The 19,078-nt window shown below is 50.5% G+C and overlaps 1 protein-coding gene across 1 annotated transcript in view; it reads right to left on the bottom strand.

The window, feature by feature from the left end:
- The window catches only part of RNF31 (ring finger protein 31), a 59,150-nt gene that overhangs the window by 36,102 nt on the left and 3,970 nt on the right, over positions 1-19,078 (bottom strand). The window contains exons 3-11 of the mRNA XM_082299474.1: positions 18,835-18,987; positions 14,090-14,248; positions 12,257-12,412; positions 11,884-11,937; positions 11,423-11,474; positions 8,943-9,076; positions 6,238-6,672; positions 4,604-4,879; positions 1,622-1,804 (exon numbers count right to left, since the gene is read on the bottom strand). Of these exons, the coding sequence (XP_082155600.1) occupies positions 1,622-1,804; positions 4,604-4,879; positions 6,238-6,672; positions 8,943-9,076; positions 11,423-11,474; positions 11,884-11,937; positions 12,257-12,412; positions 14,090-14,248; positions 18,835-18,987 (1,602 nt within the window). The remainder of the gene's footprint in view (positions 1-1,621; positions 1,805-4,603; positions 4,880-6,237; positions 6,673-8,942; positions 9,077-11,422; positions 11,475-11,883; positions 11,938-12,256; positions 12,413-14,089; positions 14,249-18,834; positions 18,988-19,078) is intronic.

Genomic DNA, 19,078 nt, shown 5'->3' with positions numbered 1-19,078 from the left:
ATGACCCCACATCTCCTCCCAGTAACCCCAAACCCACTCCCAGTGACCCTAAACTCTCTCCCAGTTCATCCCAGTCCCTCCCAGTAACCCCAGACCCCAGACCAGTAGGAACCACTATGAACCAGTAACCAAAAACCCCAAACCAGTATAAACCAGTAAAGCAAAAACCCCAAACCAGTGACTCCCAGTAGGCCCAAACCCACTCCTAATGACCCCAAACCCACTCCTAGTTCATCCCAGTAACCACAAACCTCAAACCACTATAAACCAGTATAAACCAGTACAAACCAGTAAGAAAAAAACACCAAACCGGTAAGCCTGGAACCCATCCCAGTTCATCCCAGTGACCCCAAATCCTCTCCCAGTTCATCCCAGTTCGTCCCAGTTCATCCCAGTAACCCCAGACCCCAAACCAGTATAAACCAGTACAAACCAGTAACAAAAAACCCCAAACCAGTAAGGGAAAAACCCCAAACCAGTGACTCCCAGTACACCCAAATCCACTCCCAGTGACCCCAAACTCCCTCCCAGTTCATCCCAGTTCATCCCAGTAACCCCAGACCCCAAACCACTATAAACCAGTATAAACCAGTACAAACCAGTAACACCCTCCCCCCCCCCCCCAGCCCGGCCACCAGCGAGGCCCGGCCCCAGCTGGCCACGGGCAACGTGGCCAGGACCTGCCGCACCAGGGCCTGCGGGAGACACCAGTATGAACCAGTATGAACCAGTAAAAGAAAACCCCAAACCAGTATGAACCAGTAAGGCAAAAACCCCAAACCAGTGACTCCCAGTAGGCCCAAGTGCACTCCCAGTGACCCCAAATGCACTCCCAGTAACCCCAAATGCACTCCCAGTCACTCCCAGTTCATCCCAGTCACCCCAGACCCCAAACCAGTACAAACCAGTATAGACCAGTAACCAAAAACCCCAAACCAGTATAAACCACTAAGGGAAAAATCCCAAACCAGTAACAACCAGTGACCCCACATCTCCTCCCAGTGACCCCAAATCCACTCCCAGTGACCCTAAACTCTCTCCCAGTTCATCCCAGTCCCTCCCAGTCCCTCCCAATCCCCTCCCAGTTCCCTCCCAGTCCCTCCCAGTCCCTCCCAGTCCCCTCCCAATCCCCTCCCAGTCCCTCCCAAACCCCTCCCAGTCCCTCCCAGTCCATCCCAGTTCCCTCCCAGTCCCTCCCAATCCCCTCCCAGTCCATCCCAGTCCCTCCCAGTCCCCTCCCAGTCCCTCCCAGTCCCCTCCCAGTCCCTCCCAGTTCCCCCCCAAACCCCTCCCAGTCCCTCCCAGTCCCCCCCAATCCCCTCCCAGTCCCTCCCAGTCCCCCCCAATCCCCTCCCAGTCCCTCCCAAACCCCTCCCAGTCCCTCCCAGTCCATCCCAGTTCCCTCCCAGTCCCTCCCAGTCCCCTCCCAGTCCCTCCCAATCCCCTCCCAGTCCCTCCCAGTCCCCTCCCAGTCCCTCCCAGTCCCCCCCAATCCCTCCCAGTTCCCCCCCAAACCCCTCCCAGTCCCTCCCAGTCCATCCCAGTTCCCTCCCAGTCCCTCCCAGTCCATCCCAGTCCCATCCCAGTCCCCTCCCAGTCCCTCCCAGTCCCTCCCAGTTACCTGCTGGTCGGCCCTGTTGAAGTCCAGCCCTGGCTCCTCCCCCCGGAAGTGACGTAAGCTGAGGGGGCGGAGCCGCAGCCGCTGCAGCTCGCACAGCGCCCCCCAGTGGCCGCCGCCGTGCCGCTGCAGCGCCGCCGCCGCCGAGGCCCGGTCGGGGAAGCCCAGGGTGGCCAGGAGCTGCAACTGGGACCAGTATGGACCAGTTCAGACCAGTACGGACCAGTACAGACCAGTATAACCCAGTATGAACTGGTTTGGAGTGGTCTCGACTGGTTTGGAGTGGTTTGGACCAGTGCAAACCAGTATAAACCAATAAAAAATGGCATTTTGGGGTGGAAAACAGCCTAAAATGGACCGGTTTGGACCAGTTCAGACCAGTACGGACCAGTACGGACCAGTATAACCCAGTATGAACTGGTTTGGAGTGGTCTCGACTGGTTTGGAGCGGATTGAACCAGTATGAACCAGTATAAACCAGTAAAAAATGGCATTTTGGGGTGAAAAACGGCCTAAAATGGACCGGTTTGAACCAGTTTGGACCAGTTTGGACCAGTTTGAACCAGTTTGGACCAGTATGGACCAGTACAGACAGGTCTGGACTGGTTTAAGTGGTTTAGACTGGCTTAGCCCAGTTTGGACCAGCACAAACCACTATAAACCAGTACAAACCACTAAAAACGCCTATTTTTGAAGCCCCGCCCCCAATTTCCGCCATTTTGAGCCCAAAACCGAAACCCCGCCCCCAAATTCTGAAGCCCCGCCCCAAATTCCGCCATTTTGAGCTCAAAATGTTGAAGCCCCGCCCCCAAATTCTGAAGCCCCGCCCCCATTTCCGCCATTTTGAGCCCAAAACCTAAGCCCCGAACCCAATTCCGCCATTTTGACCCCAAATTTTGAAGCCCCACCCCCAAATTCCGCCATTTTGACCCCAAATTTTGAAGCCCCGCCCCCAAATTCCGCCATTTTGACCCCAAATTTCAGGCCACACCCCCAAATTTCACCATTTTGAATTCAAATCTGAAGCCCCGCCCATAACTTCCGCCATTTTGAATCCAACTTTTGAAGCCCCGCCCCCAAATTCCCCCATTTTGAGCCCAAATTTTGAAGCCCCGCCCCCAAGTTCCGCCATTTTGAATCCAAGTTTTGAAGCCCACCCCAATTTCCACCATTTTGAGCTCAAAATTTTAGGCCACGCCCCCAATTTCCGCCATTTTCAACCCACATTTTGAAGCCCCACCCCAAAATCTGAAGCCCCGCCCCCAATTCCGCCATTTTGAGCCCCAATTTTGAAGCCCCGCCCCCAATTTCCACCATTTTGAATCCAACTTTTGAAGCCCGCCCCAATTTCCACCATTTTGAGCTCAAAATTTTAGGCCACGCCCCCAATTTCCGCCATTTTCAACCCACATTTTGAAGCCCCACCCCAAAATCTGAAGCCCCGCCCCCAATTCCACCATTTTGAGCCCCAATTTTGAAGCCCCGCCCCCAAATTCCACCATTTTTACCCCAACTTTTCAGCCACGCCCCCAAGTTCCGCCATTTTGAGCTCAAATACTTAGGCCACGCCCCCAATTTCCGCCATTTTGAATTCAAATCTGAAGCCCCGCCAATTTCCGCCATTTTGAGCCCAAAATTTTGAAGCCCCGCCCCCAATTTCCACCATTTTGAATCCAACTTTTGAAGCCCACCCCAATTTCCACCATTTTGAGCTCAAAATTTTAGGCCACGCCCCCAATTTCCGACATTTTCAACCCACATTTTGAAGCCCCACCCCAAAATCTGAAGCCCCGCCCCCAATTCCGCCATTTTGAGCCCAAAATTTTGAAACTCCGCCCCCAAATTCCACCATTTTTACCCCAACTTTTCAGCCACGCCCCCAAATTCCGCCATTTTGAGCCCAAAATTTTAGGCCACGCCCCCAATTTCCGCCATTTTGAATTCAAATCTGAAGCCCCGCCCCCAAGTTCCGCCATTTTGAGCCCAAAATGTTGAAGCCCCGCCCCCAAATTCTGAAGCCCCGCCCCAATTTCCGCCATTTTGAATCCAGCTCTGAAGCCCCGCCCCCAATTTCCGCCATTTTGACCCCAAAATTCTGAAGCCCCGCCCCCAAATTCTGAAGCCCCGCCCCACAATGCTGAAGCCCCGCCCCCAAATTCCACCATTTTTACCCCAACTTTTCAGCCACGCCCCCAAATTCCGCCATCTTGAGCCCAAAATTTTACACCACGCCCCCAATTTCCGCCATTTTGAATTCAAATCTGAAGCCCCGCCAATTTCCGCCATTTTGAGCCCAAAATTTTGAAGCCCCGCCCCCAAGTTCCGCCATTTTGAATCCAAGTTTTGAAGCCCGCCCCAATTTCCACCATTTTGAGCTCAAAATTTTAGGCCACGCCCCCAATTTCCGCCATTTTCAACCCACATTTTGAAGCCCCGCCCCAAAATCTGAAGCCCCGCCCCCAATTTCCGCCATTTTGAGCCCAAAATTTTGAAGCCCCGCCCCCAAATTCCACAATTTTTACCCCAACTTTTCAGCCACGTCCCCAAATTCCGCCATTTTGAGCCCAAAATTTTAGGCCACGCCCCCAATTTCCGCCATTTTGAATTCAAATCTGAAGCCCCGCCAATTTCCACCATTTTGAGCCCAAAATTTTGAAGCCCCGCCCCCAAATTCTGAAGCCCCGCCCCCAATTTCCACCATTTTGAATCCAGCTCTGAAGCCCCGCCCCCAATTTCCGCCATTTTGAATTTAAATTTTGAAGCCCCGCCACCAATTTCCGCCATTTTGAGCCCAAAATCTTGAAGCCCCGCCCCAATTTCCGCCATTTTGGATCCAGCTCTGAAGCCCCGCCCCCAATTTCCGCCATTTTGAGCCCAAATTTTGAAGCCCCGGCCCCAAATTTTGAAGCCCCGCCCCCAAACCCAAAGCTCCACCCCCAAACTCCGCCATCTTGAACCCCGCCCCTGCAGCCCCTCCCCCTTTACCTGCTGCTTCCTGCGGCCAATCAGAGCGCGGCGAGCTCGGTCCAGATTCCCCTCCCCCTCCAGCCACGCCCAGGCGGCTTCAGCCAATGAGAAAGGCCCCAGCGAGGCCCCGCCCCCGTCAGGCTCCGCCCCCTGCAGGGCCTTGAGGACCCCCCCGAGGCGGCTCCGGAAGTGCCGGATTTGGGATTCGGGAGAGGTGGGGGAGGAGCCGGGGGGGGGAGGGGCGAGGAGGGAGGGGCTGAGGGATTCTGGAGGGAGGCCCTGGGATTCGGCGGCCTGGGGGGGGGAGGGGAGGGTGGGGGAGGGGAAAAGCGGGAGTTGGGGAACAAAAAAAGAGAAAAATGAGGGGAATTACGGGAAAATTCTCGGAATTCCCAAAAAAATCCCCCAAATTTGGGGAATTTGGGGGATTTTTGGGGAATTTTTAAGACTTTTTGCGTATTTTTGTGAATTCTGAAAAGTCGGGGGGATTTTTGTGCGTTTCTGTGAATTTTGTTGAGTTTTTGTGAATTTTGGAAAACTTCAGGGAATTTCTACGCGTTTTTCTGTATTTTTATGGGTTCTTACGAATTTTTGTCAATTTTTGTGAGTTTTCGTGAACTTTTGTGACTTTTGGAAAAAATTGGGGTGTTTTTGTGAATTTTTATGAACTTTTGTGAATTTTTGTGAATTTTTGTGAATTTTTGTGAGTTTTGCTGAACTTCTGCGAACTTTGTAAAATTTTGGGGGACTTTTGGGGATTTTTGTGAATTTTTCTGAGTTTTGCTGAACTTCTGGGAACTTTGTAAAATTTCGGGGGATTTTTGGGGATTTTTGTGAATTTTTGTGAGTTTTAGAAAGTTTTGAGGGATTTTTGGGAATTTTGGGGAATTTCTGGGAATTTTGAAGGAGAATTTTTTGGAATTTTGGGAATTTTTGTGACTTTCTGGGATTCATGGGAATCACCTCAAAGAAATGGAAGTCCTGGAAGTTACTTAAAAATCAAAAAGTTTCCCAAAAATTTCCAGTTCAAGTTGTCTGAAATTCACAGAATTCACCAAAATTTCCACAAAAATTCCCCAAAATTCCCAAATATTACCAAAATTTCCCCCTAAATGCCCTCAACATTCCCCAAAATTCCTCAGAATTTGCAGAAATTCCCAAAAATCAGCCAAAAATTTCGATAATTCAAAAAAATCCCCCCAAATTTTCAAAAATTCACAAAAATTCCCAAAATTCCCAAAATTCCCAATTCCCAAGACTCCTAAAATTCACCCAAAATACCTAAAAATCCCCAAAAAATCCCAAAAAACACCAAAAAACACAAAATATCCCCAAAAATCCCCCCAAATTCCCCAAAGCTCCCCAAAACTCCCAAAAACATCCCCCAAAATTCCAAAAAAAATCCCCCAAAAATTCCCCAAAAAAAACCCCAAAAATCCCCAAAAATTCCCAAAAAATTCCCAAAAAATTCCCCCAAAAATTCCCCAAAAATTCCCAAAAAATTCCCCCAAAAATTCCCCAAAAATCCCCAAAAAATTCCCCAAAAACTCAAAAAAATCCCCGAAATCCCCCCAAATCCCCAAATATTCCAAAAACCCCCAAAAACCCCCAAAACTTCCCAAATTCCTTCCCCACCCCCGACATCTCCTCACCCTCACGAGCGCCACCAGGCGGCGCCCTTCCTCCAGCATCTTCCGCTGCCGCAAAGCATCACGGGAAGGGGCGGGGCCACACCCGGAAGTTGAAACCCCAACACCGGAAGGGGCGGAGTCAAACCCGGAAGTGACATCATCCAGCCCAGAAGGGGTGTGGCCAGAACCGGAAGTGGGTGGATCCAACCCAGAAGGGGTGGGGCCAGAACAGGAAGCGGGCGGTTCCAACCCGGAAGGGGCGTGGCCAGAACCGGAAGTTGGTTGTTCCAACCCGGAAGTAGATGGAACAGCAGCGGGAGGGGGCGTGGCCTCAGAGGAAGTGACGTCAGCGGCAGGGGGCGGGGCCTCCCCGCAGGCCTCACAGGTGGGGGCGGGGCCGGGGTTCAGGAAGGTGCAGCGGGGGCAGGGCCAGGCCTGGGCGGGCTCCGGGTGGGGCTGGAGGGGCCCAAATCCAAGTGAGAGCCCCAAAATGGTCTTTTTTCCACCCAAAATTTGTATTTTCTCACCAAATCCTGTCTTCCCCCCAAAATTCCTGGGTTTCTCCCCAAAATCCCTGTTTTTTCCGCTAAAAAGTGTATTTTGAGCTCAAAATTGCCTTTTTCCACCCAAAATCCCCTTTTCCCGCCCAAACTCGCCTTTTATACCCCAAATCCCCATTTTTCCTCCCCAAATTCCCCAAATTTTTCCCCCAAAATCCCCATTTCTTTCCCAAACCCCCCCTTTTTCCCCAAACTCCCCCTTTTGGCCAGAATTCCCCATTTTTCCCCCCAAAGTCCCCATTTCTTTCCCAAACTCTCTCATTTTTCCCCCAAATTCCCCATTTCCCCCACAATCCCCATTTTTCCCCCAAAATCCCTCTTCCTCCTCCAAAATTGCCCATTTTTACCCAAAATCCCTATTTTTTCCCCCAAATTCCCCATTTCCTCCACAATCCCCATTTTTTCCCCCCAAATCCCCCTTTCTCCTCCAAAATTCCCCATTTCTTTCCCCAAATCCCCATTTTTCCCCCAAAATCCCCCATAATCCCCCATTTTTGCCCCCAAAATCCTCTCTTTTTTTGCCCAAAATCCCCTTTTGTCCCCCAAAATCCCCATTTTCCCCCCAAATCCGACCCATTTTTCCTGAAGTGCCCCTTTTTTCCTCCAAGATCCCCATTTTTTCCCAAAATACCCCTTTTTCCCCCCAATTTCCCCATTTCTTGCCCAAAATCCCCATTTCCCCCCCAAATCCCACCCATTTTTGCCCCAAATCCCCTTTTTCCCCCCAAATTCCACATTCTTCCACCAAAATCCCCCCCTTTTTTTCCCAAAATCTTTTTTCCCCAAAAAATCTCCATTTTCCCCCCAAATCCCACCCTTTTTTCCCCAAAATCACCATTCTTCCTCCAAATCCCTATTTTTTTGCCCCAAATCCCCCATTTTCCCCCCAAAATCCCCCATAATCCCCCATTTTTGCCCCCAGAATCCTTTTTTGCCCAAAATCCCCTTTTTCCTCCCAAAATCCCCATTTTCCCCCCAAAATGCTCATTTTCCCCCAAATCCCACCCTTTTTTTCCCAAAATACCCCTTTTTTCCTCCAAGACGCCCATTTTTGCCCAAAATATCCCTTTTTCCCCCCCAAATCCCCATTTCCCCCCCCAAATTCCCCATTCTTCCCCCCAAATCCCCATTTTTTGCCCAAACTCCCCCATTTCCCCCCCAAATCCCAACCTTTTTTCCCCAAAATCACCATTCTTCCTCCAAATCCCCATTTTTTTGCCCCAAATCCCCCATTTTCCCCCCAAAATCCCCTTTTTCCCCCCAAATCCCACCCTTTTTTTCCCCAATTCCCCAATTTCCCCCCCAAATCCCCATTTTTCCCCCAAAATCCCCATTTTTCCCCCAAAATCCCCATTTTCCCCCCAAATTCCCCCATTCCCCCCCCCAAATCCCCATTTTTCCCCCCAATTCCCCCATTTCCCCCCCAAAATCCCCATTTTTCCCCCAAAATCCCCTTTTTCCCCCAAAATTCCCCATTCTTCCCCCCAAATCCCACCCTTTTTTTCCCAAATTCCCCCAAAATCCCCCCCAAATCCCCATTTTTCCCCCAAAATCCCCATTTCCCCCCCAAATCCCCCATTTCCCCCCCAAATCCCCATTTTTCCCCCAAAATCCCCTTTTTCCCCCCAAATTCCCCATTCTTCCCCCCAAATCCCCATTTTCCCCCCAAAATCTCCCCATTTCCCCCCCAAATCCCCCTTTTCCCCCCAAATTCCCCATTTTCCCCCCAAATCCCACCCTTTTTTCCCCAATTCCCCAATTTCCCCCCCAAATCCCCATTTTTCCCCCAAAATCCCCATTTTTCCCCCAAAATCCCCATTTTCCCCCCAAATTCCCCCATTCCCCCCCCCAAATCCCCATTTTCCCCCCAAATTCCCCCATTTCCCCCCCAAATCCCCATTTTTCCCCCAAAATCCCCTTTTTCCCCCCAAATTCCCCATTCTTCCCCCCAAATCCCCATTTTTCCCCCAAAATCCCCATTTTTCCCCCAAAATCCCCTTTTCCCCCCCAAAATCCCCTTTTTTCCCCCAAAATCCCCATTTTCCCCCCAAATCCCCATTCTTCCCCCCAAAATCCCCCCTTTTTCCCCCAAACTCCCCCATTCCCCCCCAAATGCCCATTTTTGCCCGAAATGCCCCTTTTTCGCCCCAAAGGCCGGGCTCTCACCAGAGGCCTCCGGGCCAGGCGGGGGCGCTCGCACACCTGGCACAGCACGTGGGGGGAGGGGTTCCGGAAGGTGCAGCTGCGGCAGCTCCAGCCCCGCCCCTCCCCCACCCCCTCCTCGGGGGGGGCGGCGCCGCCTGGGGGGGGGGAGGGGACATCAAAGCCAGCCCGCCTTTGCCCAAAATCCCCCTTTTTAAAACCAAAATCCCCGGGGTTTTAACCAAAATTGCTATTTTTTAACCGAAATGGTCTTTTTTTAACCAAAATTGCCGGTTTTTAAAGCAACATTCCCAACGTTTTCCCCAAAATTGCCATTTTTTTAACCGGCATTGTTTTAACCGAAATTGCCGTTTCTTCAAACCAAAATTCTTAGGTTTTGAAGCAAAATCGCCGTTTTTAAACGAAAACTCCCAGGTTTTTCACCGAAATTGCCGATTTTTAAACGAAAACTCCCAGGTTTTTCACCAAAATTCTCATTTTTTTAAAACAAAATCATCATTTTTTTAACCAAAATTGCCGGTTTTAAACCAGAATTCCCAGTTTTTCAACCAAAACTCCCAGTTTTTTCCCCAAAATTGCCATTTTTAACACCAAATTTCCCCTTTTTCCCCCAAATTCCCAGTTTTTCCCCAAAATTGCTTTTAAACGAAAACTCCCATGTTTTTAACCAAAATTCCCATTTTTTCAAAACAGAATTCTCATTTTTTAAACCAAAATTGCCGTTTTTAAACCAAAATTCCCCGGTTTTTACCCAAAATTCCCAGTTTTTTCCCCAAAATTGCCCGGTTTTGAACCAAAATTCCCAGGTTTTCCCCCAGAACTGCCAGTTTTTAAAGCAAAATTCCTCAGTTTTTCACCAAAGTTGCCATTTTTTTAAACAAAAAATTGCCGTGTTTTTAACCAAAATTCCCGGGTTTTTCCCCAAAATTGCTGGTTTTAAAACCAAAATTCTCCAGGTTTTAAACAAAATTCCCATTTTTTGTAAAGCAAAATTCCCCAGTTTTTAACCTAAATTCCCATTTTTCAACCAGAACTCCCCTTTTTCCCCCCAAATTCAATTTTTTCCCCAAAATTACCATATTTAACACCAAAATTCCCCTTTTTCCCCCAAATTCCCAGTTTTTCCCCAAAACTGCCTTTTTTTAAACGAAAACTCCCAGATTTTTAACCAAAATTCCCATTTATTTAAACCAAAATTCTCATTTTTTTAACCAACATTGCCATTTTTAAACCAAAATTCCCAGTTTTTAAACCAAAATTCCCGGGTTTTTCCCCAAAATTGCCATTGTTTAAACAAAAATTCCCCAGTTTTTTCCCAAAATTCCCATTTTTAACACCAAAATTCCTATTTTTAACACCAAAATTCTCCTTTTTTCCCAAAATTGCCATTTTCAAACCAAAATTCCCCAGTTTTTAACCAAAATTCCCATTTCTAAACCAAAATGCCTATTTTTTCCCCCCAAAATTCCATTTTTAAACCAAAATTGCCATTTTCCCCCAAAATTCCCCTTTTCCCCCAAAATTGCCGTCTTTAAACCAAAGTTCCCCATGTTTTAACCAAAATTGCCAGTTTTTAACCAAAATTCCCATTTTCCTCCAAAAATTGACATTTTTCAAATCAAAATTCCCCAGTTCTTAACCAAAACCCCAATTTTTTAGACCAAAATTCCCAATTTTAACCAAAATTCCTTTTTCCCTCAAGATTGTTATTTTTAAACCAAAATTCCTCAGTTTTTAACCGGAATTCCCCAGTTTTTAACCAAAATTACCATTTTTAAACCAAAATTCCCAGTTTTTCTCCAAAATTTCTGGTTTTTAAACCAAAATTCCCCGGTTTTTAACCAAAACTCCCATTTTTTAAACCAAAATTCCCATTTTTCCCCCCAAATTCCCCTTTTCCCCCAACATTCCCGTTTTTAAAACCAAAATCCCCAGTTTTTAACCAAAATTGCCATTTTTAAACCAGAATTCCCATTTCCCCCCAAAACTGACATTTTTTAAACCTAAATTCCCCAGTTTTTAACCAAAAATCCCGCTTTTTAAAGCAAAATTCCCAATTTTAACCAAAATTCCCTTTTTTCCCCAAAATTGTCATTTTTTCAACCAAAACTCCCCAGTTTTTAACCAAAATTCCCATTTTTAAGCCAAAATTCCCATTTTTCCCCCGCAACATTGCCGTTTTCTAAACCAAAATTCCCCCGCTTTTAACCAAAATTCCCATTTTTTCCCCAAAATTCTCATTTTTTTTCCTAAAATTCCCAGTATTTCGCCAAAATTCCCATTTCTTAACCAAAACTCCCATTTTCCCCCCAAATTCCCCTTTTTTCCCCACCCCTCCCCCTCCATCCCCCCCCAAACCCCACCCAGGACCCCCCAAATTCACCAAAATCCCCCCAAATCCCCCAAAATTCCCCAAATTCCCCAAAATCCCCCAAATTCCCCCCAAAATCCCCCCGGGCCCCTCCCGTGACAGCGCCCCCTACCGGCCGGGAGGACCTCGCCCGCTGCCGGCAGCGCGTCCGACGCCAGCGGCCACTAGGGGGCGCCAAACAGCCTCCAGTTCAAACCAGTTCGAACCAGTATGGACCAGTTTGACCCCTCCCAGTCCCTCCCAGTTCCCTCCCAGTCCCTCCCAGTCCCCCCCAATCCCCTCCCAGTCCCTCCCAGTTCCCTCCCAGTCCATCCCAGTTCTCTCCCAGTCCCTCCCAGTTCCCTCCCAGTCCCTCCCAATCCCCTCCCAGTCTCTCCCAGTTCCCTCCCAATCCCTCCCAGTTCCCTCCCAGTCCCTCCCAGTTCCTCCCAATCCCCTCACACTCCCTCCCAGATCCCTCCCAGTTCCCTCCCAGTCCCTCCCAGTCCCTCCCAGTTCCTCCCAATCCCCTCCCAGTCCCTCCCAGTTCCTCCCAATCCCCTCCCAGTCCCTCCCAGTATAAACCAGTCTCACCTCATCCCCTCCCAGTAAGATCTCGGTGAAGAACTGGGGGTTCGGGTGTCGGTTCTGGAAGGAGAAGGGAGGAGTCACAGGCTCCCAGTATGGACCAGTACAAACCAGTACGGACCAGTGACCCTCCCAGTACCCTCCCAGTACAAATCCGGTAATCCCCAGTATAAACCAGTAAAGACCAGAACGCTCCCAGTGCCTCCCGGTATCCCCAAAAGCCCCTCCCAGTCCCTCCCAGTTCCCTCCCAGTCCCCTCCCAGTCCCCTCCCAGTCCCTCCCAGTTCCCCCCAGTCCCTCCCAGTCCCTCCCAATCCCCTCCCAGTCCCTCCCAGTCCCTCCCAATCCCCTCCCAGTCCCTCCCAGTACAAACCAGTACCTGCAGCAGCAGGTCGAGCTCGGCGCGCAGCAGCAGCACCTCGGCCGTGACCGCGGCCACCAGGGGGCGCTGCGGGCCCGCGGGGGGGGGAGGGAAACTCAGCCCCTCCCCCGACTCGTGCGTGTAACCGAGGAGACGGAGCACGGAGCGGCCACCCTGCGGGATACTGGGGGTACTGGGAGGCACTGGGAGGGACTGGGAGGGGATTGGGGGGGATTGGGAGGGACTGGGAGGGACTGGGAGGGAACTGGGAGGGGACTGGGAGGGACTGGGAGGGGATTGGGAGGGACTGGGAGGGACTGGGAGGGACTGGGAGGGGACTGGGAGGGACTGGGAGGGGATTGGGAGGGAACTGGGAGGGGACTGGGAGGGACTGGGAGGGACTGGGAGGGGATTGGGAGGGATTGGGAGGGGATTGGGAGGGACTGGGAGGGACTGGGAGGGAACTCGGAGGAGACTGGGAGGGAACTGGGAGGGACTGGGAGGGACTGGGAGGGACTGGGAGGGAACTGGGAGGGACTGGGAGGGAACTGGGAGGGACTGTGAGGGGACTGGGAGGGACTGGGAGGGACTGGGAGGGAACTGGGAGGGGACTGGGAGGGGACTGGGAGGGACTGGGAGGGACTGGGAGGGAACTGGGAGGGACTGGGAGGGACTGGGAGGGGATTGGGAGGGGACTGGGAAGGACTGGGAGGGACTGGGAGGGACTGGGAGGGAACTGGGAGGAACTGGGAGGGAACTGGGAGGGAACTGGGAGGGAACTGGGAGGGAACTGGGAGGGACTGGGAAGTGACTGGGAGGGACTGGGAGGGAACTGGGAGGGACTGGGAGGGACTGGGAGGGACTGTGAGGGGACTGGGAGGAACTGGGAGGGAACTGGGAGGGACTGGGAGGGAACTGGGAGGGACTGGGAGGGGACTGGGAGGGAACTGGGAGGGAACTGGGAGGGACTGTGAGGGGACTGTGAGGGGACTGTGAGGGGACTGGGAGGAACTGGGAGGGACTGGGAGGGACTGGGAGGGAACTGGGAGGGACTGGGAGGGACTGGGAGGGAACTGGGAGGGACTGGGAGGGGACTGGGAGGGACTGGGAGGGACTGGGAGGAAACTGGGAGGGACTGGGAGGGACTGTGAGGGGACTGTGAGGGGACTGGGAGGGACTGGGAGGGAACTGGGAGGGACTGGGAGGGGATTGGGAGTGACTGGGAGGGACTGGGAGGGACTGGGGGGGAACTGGGAGGGACTGGGAGTGACTGGGAGGGACTGGGAGGGAACTGGGAGGGGATTGGGAGGCACTGGGAGGGGATTGGGAGTGACTGGGAGGGACTGGGATGGACTGGGAGGGACTGGGATGGACTGTGAGGGACTGGGAGGGATTGGGAGGGAGTGGGAGGGACTGGGAGGGAGTGTGAGGGGACTGGGATGAACTGGGAGGGACTGGGAGGGGACTGGGAGGGAACTGGGAGGGGATTGGGAGGGACTGGGAGGGGATTGGGAGGGAACTGGGAGGGACTGGGAGGTGTAGTGGGCGTGGCTTTGTGGGGGGCGTGGCTTGGGATGATTGACAGTGCTTGAGTAGTGGGCGTGGCTTTGGTCAGGGGGCGTGGCTTGGGATGACTGACATGAATTGAGCAGTGGGCGTGGCTTGGGATGATTGACAGTGCCCGAGCAGTGGGCGTGGCTTTGGTCAGGGGGCGTGGCCTGTCTGAGGGGGCGCAGCCGGGGCCGGGGCCCCGGGGGGATTTTGGGGCGGATTTTTGGTAAAAAATCTGGGATTTTTTTGGGGAAAGAAGTGGGAATTTTGGGAAAAAGATGGAATTGAAGGCCTCCAGACCTGGATGGCGCCGACGGTGCTGCGGAAGACGGGGTTGCCGAAGCGCACGGTTCGCCAGTGGCGCGGCGGGCGCGGGCTCAGCAGGTTGCGGCCGTACTTCTCCAGGATGCTCAGAGCCGTGCGCAGCGCGGCCAGGCCCCGCGGGGGCCCCTCGGGATCCTGGAAAAACGGGAATTCCGGCAGGTTCCGGGGCGATCCCGAAAAAAACCCGAGCAAAATCGAGGTAAATTTGGCGGGATTCGGAGAAAAAACAGGGATTTGGAGGGAAAATCAGCCGAAACGGGAATAAAATCGAGGGGAATTTGGGGGTCTGGGGTGTTCCTGGAGTTTGGGAGGGGAGGAAATTTGGGATTGGTTGAAAAGTGCCCGGAATTCCCAAAAAAAAAAAAATCCACAAAAATTGGGGAAATTTTGCCGCAATTTTGGCGAAATTTAAAAAAAAAATGGGTGGGATTTGAGGAAAAATCAGCCGAAATGGGAATAAAATCGAGGGAAATTTGGGATTTTGGGGCGTTCCTGGAGTTTGGGAGGGGAGGAAATTTGGGATTGGTTGAAAAGTGCCCCAAATTCCCAAAAAAAACCCCATGAAAATTGCAGAAATTTTGGAGCAATTTGGGAGAAATTCTGAGGAAAAACGAGTGGGATTTGAGGAAAAATCAACCAAAATGGGAACAAAATCAAGGGAAATTTGGGATTTTGGGGCGTTCCTGGAGTTTGGGAGGGGAGGAAATTTGGGATTGGGTAAAAAGTGCCCCAAATTCCCCAAAAAAACACATACAAATTGGGGAAAATTTGGTGAAATTCCAAAAAAAACCCAGGCGGGATTTGAGGAAAAATCACCCAAAATAGAGAAAAATGGGAAAAAGTTGACACCCCAAACACCCCAAAATCCCCCCCAAATCCCTAAAATCCATGAAATTGACCCCAAATTGAACCAAAATGCCCCAAAATTCCCAAATCCCCCCAAAACCCCCTCAAAACCACCCCAACCCCTCCAGAATTGCAGAAAATCCCCTCAAAATGGCCCCAAAACTGCTCAAATTGACCCCAAATTGAAATGAAATCTCCCCGCATTCCCAAACGCCTGGAAAACCCTGAAAATGTCGTCAAAATCGCCTCAAAACTGCTCAAAATCACCCCAAAACCCCCTAAAATCACCCAAAAACCCCCAAAAATCACTAAGACTGATCCCAAACTGAACCAAAATCCCTCAACATTCAGAAATCCCCAAAAATCCCCAAAAATCTCCTCAAAAACCGCCTCAAAATCTCCTGAAATGCAACAAAATCCCCTCAGAATCCCCTCAAAAGAACTCAAAATCCCCGATAAAATCACCCAAAAACCACCAAAAATCATTCAAATTTATCCCAAACTGAACCAAAATCCCTCAACATTCAGAAATCCCCAAAAATCTCCTCAAAAACCGCCTCAAAATCTCCTCAAATGCAATAAAATCCCCTCACAATCCCCTCAGAATCCTCTCACAATCCCCTCAAAAACCCCCTCAAAAGCACTCAAAATCCCCCATAAAATCACCGAAAAAACACCAAAAATCACTCAAATTAATCCCAAACTGAACCCAAATCCCTCAAAATTCAGAAATCCCTGAAAATCTCCTCAAAATCGCCTCAAAATCTCCTCAAATGCAACAAAATCGCCTCAGAATCTCCTCACAATCTCCTCAGAATCCCTTCAGAATCCTCTCAGAAAACCCCTCAAACCACCCAAAAAAACCCAAAAAAATCACCCAAAAAGCCCAAAAATCACTCAAATTGATCCCAAACTGAACCAAAATCCCTCAAAATTCCCAAATCCCCAAAAATCCCTGAAAATCGCCTCAAAATCACCTCAAATGCAACAAAATCACCTCACAATCCCCTCAGAACCTCCTCAGAATCCCCTCAAAAACCTCCTCAAAACCACCTCAAAAGAACCCCCAAAAAACCCCAAAACTCACTAAAATCGATCTCAAATCCCCATAAAAACCCAGAAGTCCCCGTTTTTTCCCGAAAGGCGCGGATTCTCACCCATTCCAGGTTGTCGCGGAGCAGGCGCGGCCCGTCCAGCCGCCTCAGCTTGCGGCCCGGGGGCAGCGGCAGCCGCGGGATCCCTCCCCAAATCCGCCCAAAACCTCCCCAAAACCCGCTCAAATCCAGCCCAAACTCAACCGAAATCCCTCCAAATCGCCCCAAAATTCCCAAATCCCTCAAAATCCCTGAAAATCTCCTCAAAATCGCCTCAAAATCTCCTCAATTGCAACAAAATCCCCTCACAATTCCTTCAGAATCACCTCAAAATCCTCTCAACCCCCCCCCTCAAAATCCCTTCAGAATCCCCTAAAATTCCCAAAAAAATCGCCTAAAAAAACCCCAAAAATAGCTAAAATTGATCCCAAACTGAACCAAAATCCCTCAAAATTCCCAAATTCCCAAAAATCCCTCAAAATCGCCTCAAAATGCCTCAAGATCTCCTCAGAATCCCCTCAGAACCCCCTCAGAATCTCCTCAGAATCCCCTCAGAATCCCCTCAAAAACCTCCTCAAAACCACCTCAAAAGCCCCCCAAAACCCCCCAAAAATCACTAAAATCGATCCCAAATCCCCGTAAAAACCCAGAAGTCCCCGTTTTTTCCCGAAAGGCGCGGATTCTCACCCATTCCAGGTTGTCGCGGAGCAGGCGCGGCCCGTCCAGCCGCCTCAGCTTGCGGCCCGGGGGCAGCGGCAGCCGCGGGATCCCTCCCCAAATCCGCCCAAAACCTCCCCAAAAACCGCTCAAATCCAGCCCAAACTCAACCGAAATCCCTCCAAATCGCCCCAAAATTCCCAAATCCCTCAAAATCCCTGAAAATCTCCTCAAAATCGCCTCAAAATCTCCTCAAATGCAACAAAATCCCCTCACAATTCCTTCAGAATCACCTCAAAATCCTCTCAACCCCCCCCCTCAAAATCCCTTCAGAATCCCCTAAAATTCCCAAAAAAATCGCCTAAAAAAACCCCAAAAATCGCTAAAATTGATCCCAAACTGAACCAAAATCCCTCAAAATTCCAAAATTCCCAAAAATCCCTCAAAATCGCCTCAAAATGCCTCAAGATCTCCTCAGAATCCCCTCAGAACCTCCTCAGAATCCCCTCAGAATCCCTTCAGAATCTCCTCAGAATCCCCTCAGAATCTCCTCCAAATCGCCTCAAAATCCCCCCAAAATCACCTAGAAAATCACCCAAAAAGCCCAAAAATCGCTCAAATTGATCCCAAACTGAACCAAAATCCCTCAAAATTCTCAAATCCCCAAAAAGCCCTGAAAAACGCCTCAAAATCACCTCAAGATCTCCTCAAATGCAACAAAATCTCCTCACAATCCCCTCACAATCCCTTCAGAAACCCCCTCAAAAACCCCTCAAAATCACTCAAAATCCCAAAAAAAATCACCCCAAAAGCCCAAAAATCGCTAAAATTGATCCCAAACTGAACCAAAATACCTCAAAATTCCCAAATCCCCAAAAAGCCCTGAAAATCGCCTCAAAATCACCTCAAATGCAACAAAATCACCTCACAATCCCCTCAGAACCTCCTCAGAATCCCCTCAGAATCCCCTCAAAAACCTCCTCAAAACCACCCCAAAAGCCCCCAAAAAAACCCCAAAAAACCCCAAAAATCACTAAAATCGATCCCAAATCCCCGTAAAAACCCAGAAGTCCCCGTTTTTTCCCGAAAGGCGCGGATTCTCACCCATTCCAGGTTGTCGCGGAGCAGGCGCGGCCCGTCCAGCCGCCTCAGCTTGCGGCCCGGGGGCAGCGGCAGCCGCGGGATCCCTCCCCAAATCCGCCCAAAACCTCCCCAAAAACCGCTCAAATCCAGCCCAAACTCAACCGAAATCCCTCCAAATCGCCCCAAAATTCCCAAATCCCTCAAAATCCCTGAAAATCTCCTCAAAATCGCCTCAAAATCTCCTCAAATGCAACAAAATCCCCTCACAATTCCTTCAGAATCACCTCAAAATCCTCTCAACCCCCCCCCTCAAAATCCCTTCAGAATCCCCTAAAATTCCCAAAAAAATCGCCTAAAAAAACCCCAAAAATAGCTAAAATTGATCCCAAACTGAACCAAAATACCTCAAAATTCCCAAATCCCCAAAAATCCCTCAAAATCGCCTCAAAATGCCTCAAGATCTCCTCAGAATCCCCTCAGAATCTCCTCCAAATCGCCTCAAAATCCCCCCAAAATCACCTAGAAAATCACCCCAAAAGCCCAAAAATCGCTAAAATTGATCCCAAACTGAACCAAAATCCCTCAAAATTCCCAAATCCCCAAAAAGCCCTGAAAATCGCCTCAAAATCATCTCAAGATCTCCTCAAATGCAACAAAATCTCCTCACAATCCCCTCACAATCCCTTCAGAAACCCCCTCAAAAACCCTTCAAAATCCCTCAAAATCCCCCAAAAAATCACCCCAAAAGCCCAAAAATCGCTAAAATTGATCCCAAACTGAACCAAAATCCCTCAAAATTCCCAAATCCCCAAAAATCCCTGAAAATCGCCTCAAAATCACCTCAAATGCAACAAAATCCCCTCACAATCCCCTCAGAACCTCCTCAGAATCGCCTCAGAATCCCCTCAAAAACCTCCTCAAAACCACCTCAAAAGCCCCCAAAAAAACCCCCAAAACCCCCCAAAAATCACTAAAATCGATCTCAAATCCCCGTAAAAACCCAGAAGTCCCCGTTTTTTCCCGAAAGGCGCGGATTCTCACCCATTCCAGGTTGTCGCGGAGCAGGCGCGGCCCGTCCAGCCGCCTCAGCTTGCGGCCCGGGGGCAGCGGCAGCCGCAGCAGCGGCTCCAGCTCGGGGGGCTCGGCCTGGCCGGGGGCGCGGAGCAGCGCGGCCTCCAGGGAGCTCCGCAGCGCCTGCGCGGCCGGCGGGTTTGGGGTCAGTTCGGGGCATTTTGGGCCATTTGGGGGCATTTTGGATGATTTGGTGGAAATTTGGGTGGGTTTT

Source organism: Coloeus monedula (assembly GCF_965178545.1).
Source record: "Coloeus monedula genome assembly, chromosome: 32".
Taxonomy (NCBI): Eukaryota; Metazoa; Chordata; class Aves; order Passeriformes; family Corvidae; genus Coloeus; species Coloeus monedula.
Note: the sequence above shows the minus strand (reverse complement) of the source record. Positions and strands in the feature narration are given on the sequence as shown.